An 18829-nucleotide genomic window follows, 5' to 3' on the forward strand; every position below is an offset into this window, starting at 1 on the left:
ACTTATTATAAATTTAAATTGATTTTGAAATCCTGGCAAGTATATTTTCTACATTGTTAACAATGGAAACAAAGCTCTTAAAATTCTACCTAAATCAAATTTTGATGTATTAAATTAAGAGACACAGCCACCACCACAACAAATAACAGCACCTTCAGAAACTGAAGCAGGACTCAGGCTCATCCGTATGCTGTCATTACTATTAACAGTAACCACCCTTTATTGGTGCCGCCATATGCCACACACTCTATATTTCTCTTATTTTCATAATAACTCTGTGCAGTTACTATGCTTATCTCTATTTTAAAAATAGGGAGAGGGAGGCTATAACTTTAATAACTTGCCCAAGGATATACAAAGAGAAAACTTTAGAAACAGGATTCAAACCCAGGACCCAGGTCTGTCTACCTCCAAACTCTGAGTTCAACTTCTGCCACATGACATCCTTTTAAAATAAGGTTTGGACCACAAAGGAAAGGGTACAGAAGAAAAGACTTAAGATTTGTTGAGTAGTTGTTACTTGCTAGGATGCATGGATGGATGGATGGATGGATGGATGGATGGATGGATGAATGGATAGATAGAGAGATAAATAAATAGGTAGATGACAGATAGATAGATAGATAGATAGATAGATAGATAGATAGAGTTTAATTTTATAGTAACTGTGTGAGATAGAGGTTATCATCCCCATTTTACAGAGATATAACATGTTAATTCATATGCCCAACATCACTGCCCTAGAAATGTTGGAATAGGAAATAAAATGTTTTTTGTGGTGACATTTCAAAATGCTCCCTTTCTCCACTCTATCACACAACCTCATAAGTAACAAAGGAAATTGAAAATAATCTGAAGCCTTTCAGTCCAAAAGCCAAAAATGGCAAAAACCGATATTCCTACATTTCAGTAAACTAGTGCAGGAGAAAAGGAAATCTTACTGTTAGTCCAGATACATTAAAAATAACAGTCATGAGAATCCCATTCTCGTATTAAATAGTGCAAGAACACATTCATTTCAGAAAAGGATGTATTCATATGCACCATATTTTATGAGAATTTGCAGATTTTAAAAGGCATAATATTGCCTAGTTGCCAGGACTTTTTCCACTTAGCATCCTTCAGCTCTGTATTGAAGATTCTGGAAAACACTTTCACCACTTTATGAACCATATGCAGAGTTTGATTCTTCTCCAATTTTTTTTTCATTTGTTATTATCATCATCAGGGAGGATTACATCTCATCTACTTAGCTGCTAGAATGAAGATTTCAGTTTGGAGGAGAGCCGATTTATTTAAAAGAAAAAAAACTTAGCTGCTTCAGGCAACAGTCCTTTTGATCTGCTCATTAACACTTTTCAAATGTTCGAGTGATGTGGGCATTCTTTGCACTAGAAAATGTCAGCACAGGAGCCTGCAGCCAGCTTGATGCAATCATATGTTCCGATATTCAGAAAAGAGTGAAAAGAACTGTCAACAGTGAACTGCCTTGAATTAAAAAAAAAAAGATACTGTACAATGACTGTAGATCAAGTAGTATTTCAGAACTGATTCTTGCCAGTGACAAAAGCAAATGCCCGATTTATCAGCAATGTCATCTAAGAGCCCACCTAAGAGCCCACAGACAAGAGAGAAATCATTCTTAACGTTTACAAAAATTTGTTTAAAATATATGTGTGTCTTCCTTTCATTCTCCCGTTTATTTTTGATAAGATCAGAAAGCAAATGTGGTGCCTTTCCTCTGAAGTGCATAAACACAAAGTTCTCTTACGTGAGTATATGGAAAATCCTTTTCTGAATCCCACCAAGTTAGATGCTTTCAACATCCAGACCAAAATAGGGTCAGGGTTATCTCATCTTCTCTTTCCTTTCCTCCTTGACAGACTCATCAATGTTCAAAGATTCTTACTTTGAATAAATAAATAACTGGTGGGAAGTCTGGACAATAAATATAATTTAAAATGCCAAAGAGGGACTGGGCAGAACAGTGTGAGAGTGTATTCTGCCAGGAGTTAAGTAAAGTGCTGCTGTCAAAGCAAATAAACTAAGACCAGGAAGAGTTTGATACCCTGTTTTGTAAATGATGCTCTGTTGGAAAACATCACCATGGAAGCAATAAGTACTAACATCACACTCTGTTTCTAGGAGGCAACCAAACATAAATCATTTTAATTAATGGTGCAAGGAAGCCATATTAAAATTTAAATTACTTCTGTTATATTGTGCATTCCAAAAAAAAAAAATTGGGCTGCTCTCAAAGTAACTCAATAAAGGCACTAAGAGCCCTCCTCAACAATAAAAAACAAGTGCAGTGTGGAAGCATTTATTACTATTTAGAAAGAACAGCACAGCTGTTGCTGGCTAAGGAAATCATTCTATAGAGATCCAGTCAGATATATCCTCATCACAAAAGCTCAACTTAGTTATAAGCAAATTTGGTTTTAAAAAAGACAACTTTTTAAAATGGTTTTTTAAATTAAGATTTATGAGATCTTTATGTAATGTCTTAAATGCACTAAGGAAAAACGAGCTTGCGATTTTCCCTGGATGATGGAGAACTTTGGCCAAGGACAATAGAGAAAAGTGAACATTTATCATTTCCAGCATATTCAGATATTTATTTGCAGATGTATAACACACTCTAATTGACAACATTCCAGAAAGCCTTTGTTTGCCACCTCATTAGCCTTACATCTGTAATTCTGTGGAGTGTCTGGTTATTCCAAATGATGCAACTATAGGACCATCATTTCTGCCATCCTGATAGTAAAACAAATCTGCAACAAACTCAACATATCTTCTAAGTTAAGCAAGGATGAAAACATCCATATTTTCTGATATCTCACTTATGAGTCAATATATGCTAAGTTTTTTTTAACCTCTCCTGACCCCTTTTTAATTTAAGGAAAAGGGAAGGATCCCACTGATGTCTTTGTTCAAGAAAAGCAGTTGTGAAGGATGGACGTGAGGACACTCAATGAGCAGGATACAGACTTTTAACAGATGGTGAGAAATAACTTCCCACAAAAATGAGAACTTTTCCCCTTAGGGAATAGTCTGCAAACTCAACACACTCTATAATTCACTAATGGTAGTGCCTAAAATTTTCAGCTTTGCATAAGGGCTCCTTTATTACGATTATTACTAGTTCTCCAAATATCATTGGTTTGGATTTCTATTTGTCATGGAAAGCCCAGGCACACAGAGGACACAATTCTGCCACATTTTAAATGACATCTCTCTCTTTTATCCTTGAAAATACTCATTAAAATGAACTGGAAGATTTAAAATTTTATAATAGTCTCATATTAAAAGCACCTTTGGTAGCCAGATATTCTATTGCAGGGGTTTTTCGTAACATTTTTTTATTCTGTGCCCCTCTTTGGCAATCTGTTGAACCTATGGAACCCTTCCCAGAATAATTAAGCTAAATTAAAATACACAGGATTTAAAGGAACCCAATTATATTGCAATACAACTATCAAATCTGTTAGAAAAAAAGCCCCAAGTCTGTGATGTAGAAATATGTGCTTGTTGATTATATCACTAAATAATGAGATATAACAGTAAGTCTAGGACCTATCATAATTTTGAAGTAGTGATTTGTGTAAAAGATATTTCAAAAATATCTAAACAACTATAAATGTGATATAGGATATCCGTGATTACGATTGGTAACAAAATCTTCAGAACTGCTAATACTTTTTTGGACAGTAGCCTATATTCATAAATGAAGGAAATGACAAATTTCAGTTAGAAGTAAAAATAAAGATTTTTTTTTTCTGTTCAAGTTCACAATCCTCAGGTTAGAAATCCCTGTGGGGTATATGTAGAAGCAACTAGACAAAAGTTAAATTGCTTCTACTTCAGAGTTTTATTACAATTGAAAATTCTTATGTAACTGTATCTTAGTTCCTATTGCATGGAATTGCAAAGGCCACATTTTCTATTGTATATATACATTATATATACAATATATATATTGTATATATTATATACATTATAAGGGACACATTTTAAATAAAGTCAATGAAAATCATACAAAGAACTACGATTTTACCATGAATCCCCTCATGCAACAATACTTCCCCATAGTTGGCAGAATTTTGATTAAAATTAGCAAAAATGTACCCTATTTTGAAGTTGTCTTCTAGTGTCTCAATTTTAAGAATTGAGATGGTTCAAGAAGGGTAAGTGTTTGCTGTACAACATGCCCAGTTTACAGTGATGGGTAAAACACACACAGTACTTGCCTTCATGAAATTATTAGACTATGAAGTGAGAGAAATGTTCAACAAATAATCACATAAATAATTGTTTAATCATAATTTTATGTAAGTATCACCAAAAAATATATAATTTTCTAACCTGACAGTAATTTTTTAAGGATTTTGGCTAAAATTTTAATATGAAATATTCTAGAGGGGATATTTATGACTTTGATGTTTATGACTTTGATGTGTCATAAATATGACATATACCTTGTACATGTGGTATATGTGGTAGTTTCACAGACACAGTATTTAGTTAAATGTTCAAGTTCTTTTCTTTTCCCTGCTGAGTAAAAAGATCAATTTCTAGCTTTCAGAGGATTCAATAGTTCAATATCTGAATATGAAGGGGATTGTACTGGCCTTTTCCAGCAAATAACAAGCACCATGAGAAAGCTGTCCATGGATCCCTGATGTCAGATGGTTCTAATAACATGCATGCCTTGGATACTTCTGAAAATTAGAAACTTATTTCTTCCAAAAATTCCTTATCATTCTGAAACAGTAAGTAAATTCTTTGCGATATATAAAGTATTATGCATATTTACTTCACTTACCCAAAACAAAATGGTAATTCTAACTTTAAAAACTGCATATTGATTTTACTAGCCTTGGAAATATTGCAAACATTTTGCAGAACATTTCATTGTCTCCCATCTTACAACCTCTTGAACTCCACGAACAGTTTTTGTAATGAGTTGATCTGAAAACACATTACATAAGAATTCCCAAAATCGATAGCCCTAAGCAATGATTCCCAACTTTGGGGAATATCAGAATCATTTAAGGAATATATTAGTTTCTTAATGCTGCTGTAACAAATTAGCACAACTTTAGTGGCTAAAAACAACAGAAATTTATTTTCTTACACTTCTGAGGTCAAGAGGCTGAATTTAGTCTTACAAGGCTAAAATCAGGTGTTGGCAGAGCTGGTTCCTTCTGCAGGCCCCCGGGGTGTATCTGTTCCTTGCCTCTCCCAGCTTCTGGTGAACGTCAGCATTCCCTGGCTAGCAGCTGCGTCACAGCAGTCTCTGCCACCATGGTCACAGGGCCTTCTCCCCTTCTGCAGTCTAATCTACCTCTGTCTCCCTCTTACAGGGACAATTGTGACTACATTTAGAGCCCATCTAGGTCATCCTGGACAATGTCTCTATCTCAAGATCCTTAATTTAATCACACCTGCAAAGTCCCTTTTGCTATGTAAGATAACATTCACAGTTTCCAGGAATTAAGATCTGGATATCTTTAGGAACCATTATTCAGTCTACGACAGGGGGCTTTTCCAAACTGCATTAATCCCTGGAGATGTCCCACAAAGCTCTCTCCCCTCAGGGAAAACCGCCACCATTGGAAATCTGATGGCCACTGCTCGGAAAGCCTTTGGAAATTCGGGGCAGAAAATATAAGTATATAATATAAATAACACTGTTATCTCTGAGTCATTGATTAGATATCTGTGAAATTTTAATCTATGAACAATGAATGATTAAATTATTTCATATCGTATTTTCATAAAATATGAAATGACTGAATGAAGAATGTGTGACAAATATTGGTGCCTCTGCTCAGGGCTTTTTTTTCAGGCTTTCTATCTTGATAAGAGCTCCTGAGCATATGATTCCCAAAGAGGTGCATCACTGACATAATCTAAATTTGCCTGAGAACAGACATTTTAAGCTATTTAGTCATGTTTCAGTTGAAAGATTAGATTTAAATATTTGCCCCACTAGTACTTACAACACACTCAAACAAAAAGAAATTTGTACAACACCAAACTAAAATAAATGCATTTCATTTCCCATTAAAAAGTAATATTGCTGGTAATGATAGTCAAATTGATCCCTAATAATTTAATGCTGCTAAGAATTATTCAACTAACCACATTTCAATACCAGCATTGCACAAATAGATTCTTTAGAAGGAACAAAATAAAATAAATACCCTGCCATTGTACTATAACACCCTCTGGTACACTCAAGATCTTTTTTTGTTCACAATGTTATGGTCTCCTTGCCCCTTCTTTTCACATCACCTCTTCATTTTTCTCTAGCTCGTGTAGCTTCCATGTTATACTCCAACTCTCCACACTTGGAGGAGAAACTTTGGCTCCAGCCATATCTAAGGTGCACTGTCTGTCACTGGCTTTCCATTCAATTGTTGATGGAATTCACTTGGATATACACTTAATCACCACTAGGACCAGACCTCAGCACCACTGTAAAGCAAGGAAAGCTTCTTTCAGGGGATTATATTGATCAAATCTCTCCAGTGGCTTCTCACCATCCCTGGGGTGACTTTGAACTTCCTAAAAGACAGAGGATGCCCTCCCTTATGGGGCTCATGCCTAAAGCCCAAGCCATCTTTCACTGCTTCCTTCCACTGGCACGCTAGGTGAGCCTCAGCTAGCGTGTCCCAAAGCATGCCACAGTAACTCAGAATTGCACACACACTTCCTCTGAAACGTCCCTCATCAACTGCCAACATCTTATTCATTATTCAAAACTCAGTTTGGAGTCATCAGCTCAGTCTGGTTTCTCTGAAACAGTCCCTTAACTCTGGAAAATCTCTCCTCCTTCATTTTCTTACTGTTCTTTACACATGTTGCTACTGGGGCACTCATGACCTTCCACTTCCACTTTGCCAGCATTTCTGTGTTTCCATATTAAAATGTGAGTTTCCATATCACATTATAGTCATTTCTGTATCCCCAGTTCCTAGCACAGTACTGGCACATATTAGACTGCCAAGGGCTGAATGCAGAATTTTGCCTCTACTTTTTCCCTGCTTTTTAAAACCTCCTTTAGGAAACATTTGCTGTGATTCATTTATACATAGTTATAAAAATAAGTTCATACGCAGGGCTAGCTACTCTTTAATCTATAGTTCTAAATGTAAAATAAAGGTGATTCTCTCTATTAAATAAGTTGCAGAAACTAGCAAGCATTCATGATGTTTCTGAGGATAGCAAGCCCTCCTGATATCCTGAAAGCACACCTTAAAGGGGCCCCTTTATGCCTTACATAAAGAAATATACTCTGAGATTTGAAATCTGCGGAGTCCTGGGATTAGAACAGATTCATTCTCACCACCTGATGATGCAATCCTCTCCATAACATCCAAAATGATGGTCAAGACCTGTATTTGAGCACATCTAGCAATCTCCCAAAGAAGTCCATTTCAGTTTTCACGTGTCTTTAAAAAAATCATATACTTTGACAGTTTTGAGCCCTCTGGTCAATAATAAATGAAATTCCAAAGTAATGAAAGAAGGAAATCCACCACTGCAAGGTTTAAATTAAAAAGCCAAGGAGCACAAATCACATTAGGGCACCTTTTTGCTTTTTAATTTGAGACTTGAGAATGCTAGCTCCCCTAAGATAGCCGTATCTAGAATAATCAAGACTACAACAGGAAACCGTTTGAACATAAATTGCGATGGCAGGAAACTGATTAGTTCAGCAAAAAGACAGGATGCTTCTTATCTCTACTGTTGTCTGAGTTAATTCTGTGCCTCCTCCATGGGCCAACTGCTCTGAGATAAAGGATTGTAAAGTTGCCTCATGAAAGCAGACTGAAGTATCATTAATAATAAATGAAGGACTAATACAAAGCACTGCCTGAAGTGGCAAGGAAGCTGAAATCAGTCAGCAAAGGTGAGGGGGAAAAAGGCAGTCTAGTATAATATACGTAAAACACTATTCTGTGATCCACAGAATATCAAGTTCTCTATAATGTGCTGATAATAAAAGGAATACTATCAAAATAAATAGTAGGCATGCTTTGAGTGAGTGCTTCTTCAGGATAATCTTTTCTATGAAACCTGAACAATCCAAATTGGATTGCTTGAAATGTGCTGAAATTTATTACTCAACGTTGCACCCACAGGTAGGCAGAATAATGGTCCCACAAAGACATCCACACCCTAATTCCCTGGAACTGTGAATACATTGCCTTACAGGCTAAAGGGACTTTGAAGATGTGATAAGGTTAAGGACCTTGAGATAGGAGAGTACCCTGGATTATCACCCAACCTTATCACATGGTTAATGTTGGAGGTCCTTTCCCAGCTGGGTTCAGAGTCAGAGGGAGATGTGACTACAGAAGAGTGGTCAAAGAGATGCAACGTCGCTGGCTTTGAAGATAGAAGAAGGGGCCCATGAGGTAAGGAATGTGGGTAGCCTGTAGAAGCTGGAAAAGGCAAGGGAACAGATTTTCCTCTAGAGCATTAAGAGAGGAATATATCCCTGCCAATACTTTTTAGCACAGTTTAGCCCAGTGAGACCCATCTTGGATCTGTGACTAAATAACTGTGAGATAATAAATTTGTGTTGCTTTAAGCGACCAACTGTGTGGCAATTTGTTACAGTAGCAATAGAATACTAATATAAACCCATATTCTTTCAGAGGTTTTAGTCAAACATGAAAAATGACACGAATTGAAACCAACTGTCACAACGTCAAACTGACTGTTTATCAGATACCCTAACATTTGCTCATGACTTATTTCTAAAATGCTTTTCTGAAAGGCAAACAGAGAAGGTCCTGAAAGAGCAGATCTTTCAAAGAGGTAATAGTGAAAGATTCAGTAAGCACTGAAAAAACACCTGACAGATTCCCAACTTCTCCCAATGAATCCAGCAGAAAATATCATTCAGTTTACTTGAAATTCTTTTGTACTTGAGTGTAAAACTCTTTACTCCTATTAAGTCTCCTACATCTCTCTCTCCTCCTCCTCCAAATCTGATTTTGAAATGTTTTTTAGATGAAGTTTTATAGTAAATATTTATTGGTATGCACATTTTCTAGAATTTATTGCAGTGATGAAAACCATTAAAACTCAATTTGCTAACTGAAACTTTGCTGTTGTTGAACAATGTGGTAATGATCCACATTTCAGGCCTTACTTTACATCTCACTGATTAAAAAAAAAAAAGAGTAGAGTTGCACATCCTTCTTACTCACCACTTTGCAGCAAAGGGGCCAAAACCACCACATCAAACCGATGCCCAGGAGCAGCAGTAACACCAAAATAGCAATGAGGGCTGCGATGCCAGTCGACTAGAGGAGGCGGAAGACAAAAACAAAGTGGTCAGCAAAGCTTACGGTCAAATCCCAAATGTATATATATTTTTAAGAAAACACCAGAAAATAATACAAAAAGCATAATAATGTCAAACTAGATTTCTATTATGTTCCTTTAAATTCTATAAATTCATTTATATTCTATTTCATGTATGTTATGTTAAGACAGGCAATAATAAATATAAAATCTTTCAAAGTGCTGTAGACTGTTTTAAATTATACCTTAAAGGAATGTAGGAAAAATCACTATTTGAGGTTATACGAATGGTCTCTATAGTCCCTATCTTTTGTCTCTGGGAAAGGATTATTTTGGTTACAAGCATGATCACCTCTAGGCAGAATTTATGCAGACTTTTTGATGATGAAAGACTATTTACTTTGTATATTTAAATGATATGACAAGATGAGTATTAAAAATCACCAAGCAGGTGACAAACCAATGTAGGGGAGCAGAATTTGCTACCCCAAAATGTGTCTCTTTGGCTTGATTATTTTTGAGAACAAAAGACTCAGGAAGAAACTTTGACCTTCCCCCTAAATGCCTATAAGAATTTAAGATAGAAGGCCCATTCCAGAAAGGAGCTATCACTGTAGATAACTGTAGTATAATATGCACTAGGTGTGGTAGACAAGAGGAACCTAGCAAGACCCATTTGTCCCACTGTCTCTGCAAGGCATGGCAAACGTTTGTTTACCAAAGATGTGCTTTTCCATCTCCATATGAATTGCCTTCCTCCTCTTTGAAGTCCCAAACCACTACCCCCAACATCCTCTTTTGTCTTTAGCTGAAGATGGCATTTAAGGTGGTAGTTCTGGCCATTTTGGCAAGTTACTCAGTTTTCCTGAGTTCCTCCCATGTATACACGTTATTAAACCGTTTGATTTTCTCCTGTTATTCTGTCTCATGTCAATTCAATTCTTAGACCAGCCAGAAGAACCTAGAAGAGTAGAGGAAAATTTCTTTCTCTGCTACACTGACGACAATGGTTCTTGTTGGCAAATGGTATATATGCATCAATGCAAGAGTGCAATCTCATGCATTCATGTATCAGAAGATCTCTCACTGCAGCTCAAGCACTATCAACACAAGAACCACACTGCTGTTCTTTCCCTTCCTAATGCAGAGCTCTTCCAGCCCTAAGGCCTCTGCTCTGGGCTCTGCCTCCACCTCCCTTCGTCTAGCAATCACCTATTCATCCTACAGGCTCAGTTTAAATCACTTCCCCAGGAAGCCTTCCTTGCATCCTCTGGCTAGAAAATGTCCCTCCTTACTATATAACTCATTGTTCTCTATACTTTAATCTTTAGTACTTATCACAATGTATTTGTTTTTTGTTTGTTTATGATGAATTGTGATTATTTATTTAATTTCTCTTTTCTGCCACTATTTATTGTGAGTTCTAGGAAGGCAGGGGCCATGTCCAACCTACTAACCAATGTATACTCCATGCTTGGCATTTAAAACTATTTACTAAGAGAATGAACTCTAAAGAAATGAGTACAAAAGCCACAAACACAAAGAAGCGTGTTTACTGAATTTTTAGTGTAGAGATAGTTTCCAACGAAACAAGGTGTATCCCCAAATCCCCACTCTCTGGGATCCCTAGTAGTAATTTTTTTTTAAGGGAAAGAGTTCAGAGAAGAAAAAAAACCTGTAAATAAATCAATATACTGTCTGGGTGGAAATTTGGAACTTTATAAGGCAGCTTTTCAGAGATACCTTTCCTGTCATTCAAAACAAATAAGAAGTATAAGCCCAGAAGTCAGGGTGAGAGTCACATTTATCCCAAGAGCTGATAGAGAGAGACTGGGGGACAGAGGCGGAGAACCTACTAGTATCCATCTCAGAAAGGTGTTGTATTAAAAGTATTCATCTAGGGGTCTAATTTTAAATAAATTGTTTAATTTCTCAGGGCTTTCACTTTCTAATCCACAAAATAAGAAAACCAGTTGTTCCCAAAGCATGAAACTCATTGTGGGGACAGCCATTACTATTATATCTCTCTTAGACCATCACTGTGCACATTAACATATTTATAAAGCTCTGAATGGTTTTCTGGTAAAGAAGTCCAACTCATATCAGCACAGAACCATTTTATTTCTCTCATAACATTTTCAATATCCTGTAGAACTAGGATTCCCTAGAATCTACTTTGGGAAATGTTAGGATTGATCAAAACTAATAGATGTTTTGATGTTTAAGCAACAGAAGTAGTAGTATTTAATTAGAACATTTTATAGTGAAATTTGAAATATAACATACAATGGCCTATGCACAAAAAGAGATGATAATCTTTATGCAAACAGTTATTTGTAAATAACTGAAAAAAGAAGAGGAGATAGTTTTCAAAATTATTAGCAAGGGAGTGCTAGCAACATATACTTGGTTTAGCTAATCAAAAAAATCTTGAAATGTGTGTGGTTTCCCTCTATGACCTGTTATTACCACAATGGAAAAAAAAGAAAAAGAGATTACCATATAGTGGCTTGGAAACTATCTCAAAACAAATCAATTTTCAGAGATATTGATTACTAGCAGCCTTTCCGTTTTCATAAATCCATTTAAAAATTATTTTTAAAATAATTCTCAGAGAAGCATAGACCATAAAATATTCATTAATTTCAGAAACTTTCAGAAAAAGATTAAGAATGAGGTATACATAAACAATTAAATCTATCCTTTGATTTCTAATTTTGCATCTGATATAAGAGGGAATAACCACCCAAACTATCTGTGTAGCTGAGGTTGCAAATTAACCAAAACAGACACCACCAAAACAGGTAGCATCCTCGATCATTTCTTTTAATTTATCTTTCAGAAGACAATGAAAATAACTACAAAAACTTCACACACACACACACACACACACACACAATCTTCATAGAGCTCTACCATTTACTAGTAGACCATTGTTAAGGCACTTGAAGATGCTAGTACATAATATTTACCATAAAGAATTAATTTAAAATATAAGAAATAAGAAGACATGCACTCATCTAGCAACTTCTTGATGTAGTTTGATAGAATGAAAATGTAAGTTCAACATTTGGTTATTGATGTATCCTAAACATCTAAATTAGCATCTTGCACATAGAAAGTTCTGTGTGTGTGTGTGGGTGTGGGTGTGGGTGTGTGTGTGAGAGAGAGAGAGAGAGAGAGAGAGACAGAGAGACAGAGACAGAGAGAGAGAAAGAGAATACGTCATAGAAATTTTCCAGGCAAATATCTAAGTTCTCTGTTCTTAAAACCAAAGAAAACAATTCAGCACGTACATCAGCCTTCTTAGGAAAATACTCAAACTGCATCTTTCTAGACAGAATTCTAAACATTCATGAACAAATCATGCAACTCTCCACAGGCTTGATTACACCAAGCTCTAAAATCTAAGCAAACAAGAATATAACAGGAAAAGAATGTCAAAGAAATACATAGAAAACTGTGACATTCTATGGGAGAACTGTTGTCAAATGTATAAATTCATGATCCCACCTTCAAATATAAGGCCTTGTATAAGATACCCCCAATCTGTGACTGTTCCTGTATGGAATGAATACAACATTCCCCACCAGACCTTTCCCACATGAGGATCTAGCCACAGCACTCATGGAAATGGCTTGCCATTTCTATGTGCTACACAGCTTTCAAAAGGGTTCTATGAACATTTGGTTTCCCCTTTTCTTAGAATTCAAACCTTGTGTTCAGAAGTAAGGATATGCAGCTAGCAGGTATGAATATGCTAAAGTTTAGTGGTTAGTTTTTTCTTTCTATGAATGTGTCATGAGCAGGAAATTAGGAAAATCATATTGCTATAAAGTAGTTGGGCTGGCACGATAGGCAGTTAAAATTCTTCATTCTCGCTCAAAAAATGCCTCTATTAGGAACACTGACACAACACTATGCACGTTCAGATGCAAATATACATTTGGTATGACAATATTATCATCTCAACTCATTCTAAAGATTTGTCTACTATAAAATGAAAATGAAAATACATACTTTCTAAAGACCTGCAGACCCAATCTTTCTCATATTTAAGCTAAGCATGGTGGAAAACAGGTTAGAGGAAGCAAAGAATTTAATGCAATCCGACCTAGCCATAAACGTATGAGACCCATTTATGGATGCCCCAGTCCCAGACATTGGCTCAGTTAACTGGATACAAATCCAGGCTTTCCCAGTTCTTTTGTTTGGATTTGCCTGAGCCATTCTCAAAGCATGAAAGACTTCAGACATGAAAGGAAAATAATCTCATTGTTTACATAGCTTATAAACAAATTAAGGAAAGGTCAAACACATAGACTTCAGTCCTACGAGCAGATACCACGCTGCAAACTGCAGACTTAAGAGTCAGATGAAACTAGATATGATTACACATAGATCTGTATCATAGATGGAAACAAAAAGCCTCTCACTTCTGCTTATGCATGTCTCTCTTTAAGTAACAGGCAGTTAAATAAGTGCCAAAGTTATAATGTTGGACAAGTCTTCATGTAGCCCATGGTTAGTTGGAGAGGCAAACCTTGAACAAATAATTACAAATATAAGGAGTATGGAAGGAGAGAACAACAGAACCACATCAAAGTGGGAACTAACCTGGTCTAAGGTTCTGAGAGGACCTCCTTGAGGACGTGTAAGAAAGCCCGGGGAGGGAGTGGGGACAGAATTAGTGGCTTCTTGCAAGAACAAGAGAAAAGACAACTTTGGCTGGAGCACAGAGTTTGAGGGGACTTGGTAGCACCTGTAGAAGCTGAAGAAAAGATATCAAATTTCTGAAAAGCAGTAATTCTCTTTATTACAGAGAGAATTGGCCATTGGATTAACGTACATTTGTTGGATGACCTTTCAACTGGCCATTTGTTGTATCAATTCTTCCTAACTATAGTTCTGAACAAGTAGCATTTTCAGATGTTTGTGAAGACAAGTAAACCAAGGAGTCCAGTTGGAGACTTAGTACTCAGATGTTGGTCAAGGCTGTGAAGCCAAAACTCTTTTAAGGATTAACTAGGGGCATACCAGCCCCTTAACATTGATGAAGGAATATATTTTCTAGTCACCCTGGACACATTAAGTTTTTGAACTTCATCTGCATTTAATTTCCTTTTCTTCATTTAAAGCAAGTTATAATGTACAATCAAAAACTTTACTCTGCCAAATATAAGTGAAACTCTAGCTAAGAGAATCATAGAAGTATAAAAAGAAATCAGAGTCACTTACTGCACTTGCAAAATAACTACGGGAAAGAGGAGTCACTCAAAAATTTCAAAACTACGTGAATAACATGTTGAAATTTATCTAGAAAATAATTAATCACAGCAACCGCATTAAAATAAACTAGACACAGAAAAGGGGAACTAGGTCTCCACAGTTTTGTTTCCATGAATTTAGAGTTAGGGAAAGAAAAAACAGTCATGGAATAGGTGATGATTTCATTTACTGGATTCTTTTGGAATATTCCGTATCAGGAATTAGCAAACTATGGCCCAAAGGCCAAATCAGCTCATTTCATAAGATCCTTGGCAAGCTAAGAATTGTTTCTTTTTTTACATTGTTACATAGCTGAAAAAACTCGAAAGAAAAATACGTTATATGAAATTCAAATTTTAGTGTACACAGTTTTGATGAACACAGCCATGCCCATTTGTTTACATAAAGTGTATAACTGCTTGTGTGCTACAATGGCAGTGTTAAGTATGAAGTTGTGACAGAAATGTATGGCCCCCAAAGCCTGAAATATTTACTATCTCACCTTTTACAGAAAAAATTTGTCCTATATAAATCAAATTGGGACCTGGTTACCAATGGCAGATTGTGCAAGTGTTCAGGCTAGGGGGAAGTCTCAATTCTAGTATTTACTCGACTGTGAAACTGAGCAAGTAATTTAACTTCCATAGCCTACATGCTCCAAGTCCAGGCCCCTCGCCCCCCAATCCAGGGCAGTGAGGTCTGAAATCAGCCAATATTCTGCTCATCAAGCCTTGGAGCCTGCTGAGGGTTGGGTCCACCTAACAGAGGAAGCACCTCCTAATGTGTTTGCATAAATGTGCACTGAAGATTGGAGGTGGCTCTGTTCCTCAGTCTTCTCATCTGTAAAATTAAGGTAATAGTAATAGCCTCCTCTTGAGTTGTGAGTATTACATGAAGGCATAAAGTGCTTAGCAGACGTATCGTGCTTAGCACAGTGTCTGGCATTTAACACAACGCTCGGAAAACATGTCCTTGATATTATTATTCCAAAAGAGTCAGAAGAAGAGCAGTGGTTTCCAGGGGGAAAAAAGACATCTTTTACTGCATTTTGCAGAAACAAATTTAGGAGATCTTGAGATAGATGAAGAGAAAAGACTGCCTAAAGATAAACCCTCCTCAGACTCTAATCTTAAATTTCTTATATCTAAACCTTAGTTTCCCCACTTTTAAACTGGACACACAGTACTTTCATTCATTCATTTAAAAAATGATTTTAGAGCTCTTGCCCTCTGTAAGGACCAGGCAGTGGGAAGGAGGCAATGAGCAAGGCACAGGCCCTGCCATCAATGTCTTAAGAGGGCTGAGAGAGGCCCAGAAGTAAACAGGAAATTACAGCCCAGTGACGTAAGTGCCTTAACAGGACTGAGCCTGGATGCTCTCAGAGCACAGAGAGGGGCTTCTTTATTTGTGGGATTTCCACAAAGATTAATGAATTGCTAAATAACGGTGTTTTATTTTGTTTGGCTTTCAAATACCTGTGAAAGCCAAAAGCATCATCCTATAATGAGTAATATTACTAACTGCATCTCACCTAATTATCACATCCAAATATGCCTGAAAGACTGGATATCACTTAAATACAATGCCCGGGTATTTATCACAATATTACCCAACTGTCCTCTTCTGTTGTAATAGAGATTTAATGCACACACAGCAGGCACAGCTCATCATCTCCAGTCTCACTTTTTGTATCTACAAAATGGTAATACTACTACCACACACCAGAAGTATTTGAGTTTGAATACAAAATAATGGTTAAATATAATGAGAAAAAAGAATTATCCTATGATTATTATCAATATGATAAAGTGGATTATAGTATTTACTATTCTATAACTACTAGTGGAATAATAAAATTCACACAGAAGACTACAAAGCACCAACCTGGGCTGAAGCATCAAGGTCACTGTGACCCTCTGACCTTTTCTCCTTCACCTCTGTGACGTACCTAATGCTGCCTTTTTGTCATGTTGGAATTCCATCTTCCTTTGGCTTTTTTATATGGTAAGGGTCTGGTTTTCCCATTTCTTGAGCTGTTCCTTCTCTGATTCTATTGGCCAAAACCACCTTACAGTTTCCCTTAGCTCGATTAAACTTTAAACAGGTTTCCTCCTGACTGTAGCTCCCTGACGCCCCTTTTTTTAGAGAATCTACTTTAGAAAACGTAAATTGCAAAATCTTTCTCTGCCTCTGAAACGTATATAAATCTCCCTTAAAGTTTCTTTCCAGTGTTTCAGATTCCAGGGAGAATGTCTTTCTCCGCCTGAGAGCCATCCCTTTGAAATATAGTCAAGAAAGAAGGTGGTGCCCCATCTGTGGTCTCTGTGGGAGGGTAGGGGCCTAACTTTGATGGTGCCTTGCCCCAAGCTGTAACACTATCTCCTGTCAGGAAGAGAGGAGAAAGATTACTTTTCCTTCCAGTAAGGCCAGTTAGCAGATCCAGGTGCCTGCAATTCCCTCCAACCCAGGTCTTAAAACTCTCCAGCCCTTTGTCTCAGCACAGTTGAGTTCAATCTCTCTCCTCTACTGTAATAGTCTTGAAAAAGGTTTTCCTTACCTGTTTAATTTTGTCCAGTGCAATTTTTCTTTATCACAATGTATTCCTCCCACTTCAAAGAAGAAAGGAGGGAAGGAGAGAAGGAAAGGAAAAGGAGGAAGAAAGAGGAAAAAAAGAAAGGAGGGAAGCAAGGACTTAACAAATTATTATAGTTATCATTAATCAAAAGATATTTTAAAATTTAAAATGGAAGAAAGAACAATTTTAGAATAAAAGCATTCTTTCAAGCTGAATAAATCTAGCATTATGAAAAATGTAATCCATTTTCTTTCCTTTGTTTTTCTTAGTTTAGATATTATTAGTTTATTATAAAAGATAGACATGGAAATTATTTACATGAAAGATTTCAGAACTTTAGTAGAATGGACAGCTTCACATGATGCCATTTCAAGAGTGACTTAGTTCTGTCTACATACTTTCCAAGAATGTCACCGTCTCAAAATAAGAAATAATCCTTGTTGTCCAGAACTACTTTGGTGCCTCCACATTCTAGGAGAAGAATTTTATCTCTAACTTTCAGGCTAACTGGTTGAATCTCTCCACCCTTGCCTTTAGAGCCCAATTAACAGCTACTAATGCTGCTTGCAATACTTTTCCTTGAGATTTTTCTGGAAGCACAATGCCTCCTTGGGTTGCAGGTTCAGCTGCACTCCTTTCAACTAGTACTCAAAGAGGGGAAGACACTTTCTAAATGCCTGTCCGCCGTGACTTGGGCCGCCCAAGTTTGTACTCTGCTCTCACACCACAGCAGCAAGGAGAGACCCACAGTCTGGCCCCCGGGACATGTGAATGCGGGAGATCTTCTTTCCTTTCTTTCATTTCAACACTGACAACTCTGTTTACTGGAGTTTAGGAACCACAGACCTGTAGGATGAACTCTAAACTCTGTTTTGTTTTTTTTAGGCAATTGATAATCTGGTCTCAATTTTCTATTTCCAAGCTTTCCTTCCACTATTTTCACTCCAACGAAATATATCTACTCTCAATTTCTGTTTGCTATTTATCTATAAAGTGCTTTCCTCTCCTCTCTCCTTGCCTAAGTCTTGCTCTCCTTTTAAGACCCAGTTTATCTTGGTTCATCCATAAATACAAAACTTTCTCTGGGACTCTTTCCCTTCTTGCTCTACTTCCTGAAAGCTACATTTTTTTTTTCTTCAGTAAAAATCATGTGGAATTTGATTGACTACTTCATTCCATACAATAGCTCCCAAATGTGTACCTCCAATCCAAACCTCTCTCTAGAACTCCAGATTCTATATTCAACTGCCTTTCTGACATTTCCACTGAGAAGACTAAATGGACATCTTTCACTCAACATTTCCAAAACAGAACTCCTTATTTTCCAAAAACTGCTCTACCTGACGACAACTCATCCTTCTAGTTACTCAGGTGAAAAAGCTTGCAGCTATCCTTAATGTTTTACTCTCACCTCCATATCTAATCTGTCTCAGCATCCCATAGCCTCCACCTTTAAAATATATTCGAATCCAACCACTTCTGACCATCTCCACTGCCAGCTCCCTAGTGGAGCCACCGTTCCCTCTCCTAGATTCTGAAATAGCCACAGAATTGATCTCCATGTTTCCACGTTGGCCCCTACCTGCAAAGTCTATTTTTACACAGCAGCCAGAATGATCTTTTTAAAACATGGCACATTGCAATGTCTCCCTGTAT

At 36.8% G+C, this 18829-nt stretch overlaps 1 protein-coding gene and 1 pseudogene across 1 annotated transcript in view; both read right to left on the minus strand.

Moving 5' to 3' along the window:
• ANTXR2 (ANTXR cell adhesion molecule 2) overlaps window positions 1-18829 on the minus strand; it is a 140530-nt gene that overhangs the window by 67862 nt on the left and 53839 nt on the right. Inside the window, exon 12 of the mRNA XM_058547346.1 lies at window positions 9234-9329. Within this exon, the coding sequence (XP_058403329.1) occupies window positions 9234-9329 (96 nt within the window). The remainder of the gene's footprint in view (window positions 1-9233; window positions 9330-18829) is intronic.
• Window positions 17502-18735, minus strand: LOC131409846 (10 kDa heat shock protein, mitochondrial-like; annotated as a pseudogene).

Source organism: Diceros bicornis, chromosome 8 (genome assembly GCF_020826845.1).
Source record: "Diceros bicornis minor isolate mBicDic1 chromosome 8, mDicBic1.mat.cur, whole genome shotgun sequence".
Taxonomy (NCBI): Eukaryota; Metazoa; Chordata; class Mammalia; order Perissodactyla; family Rhinocerotidae; genus Diceros; species Diceros bicornis.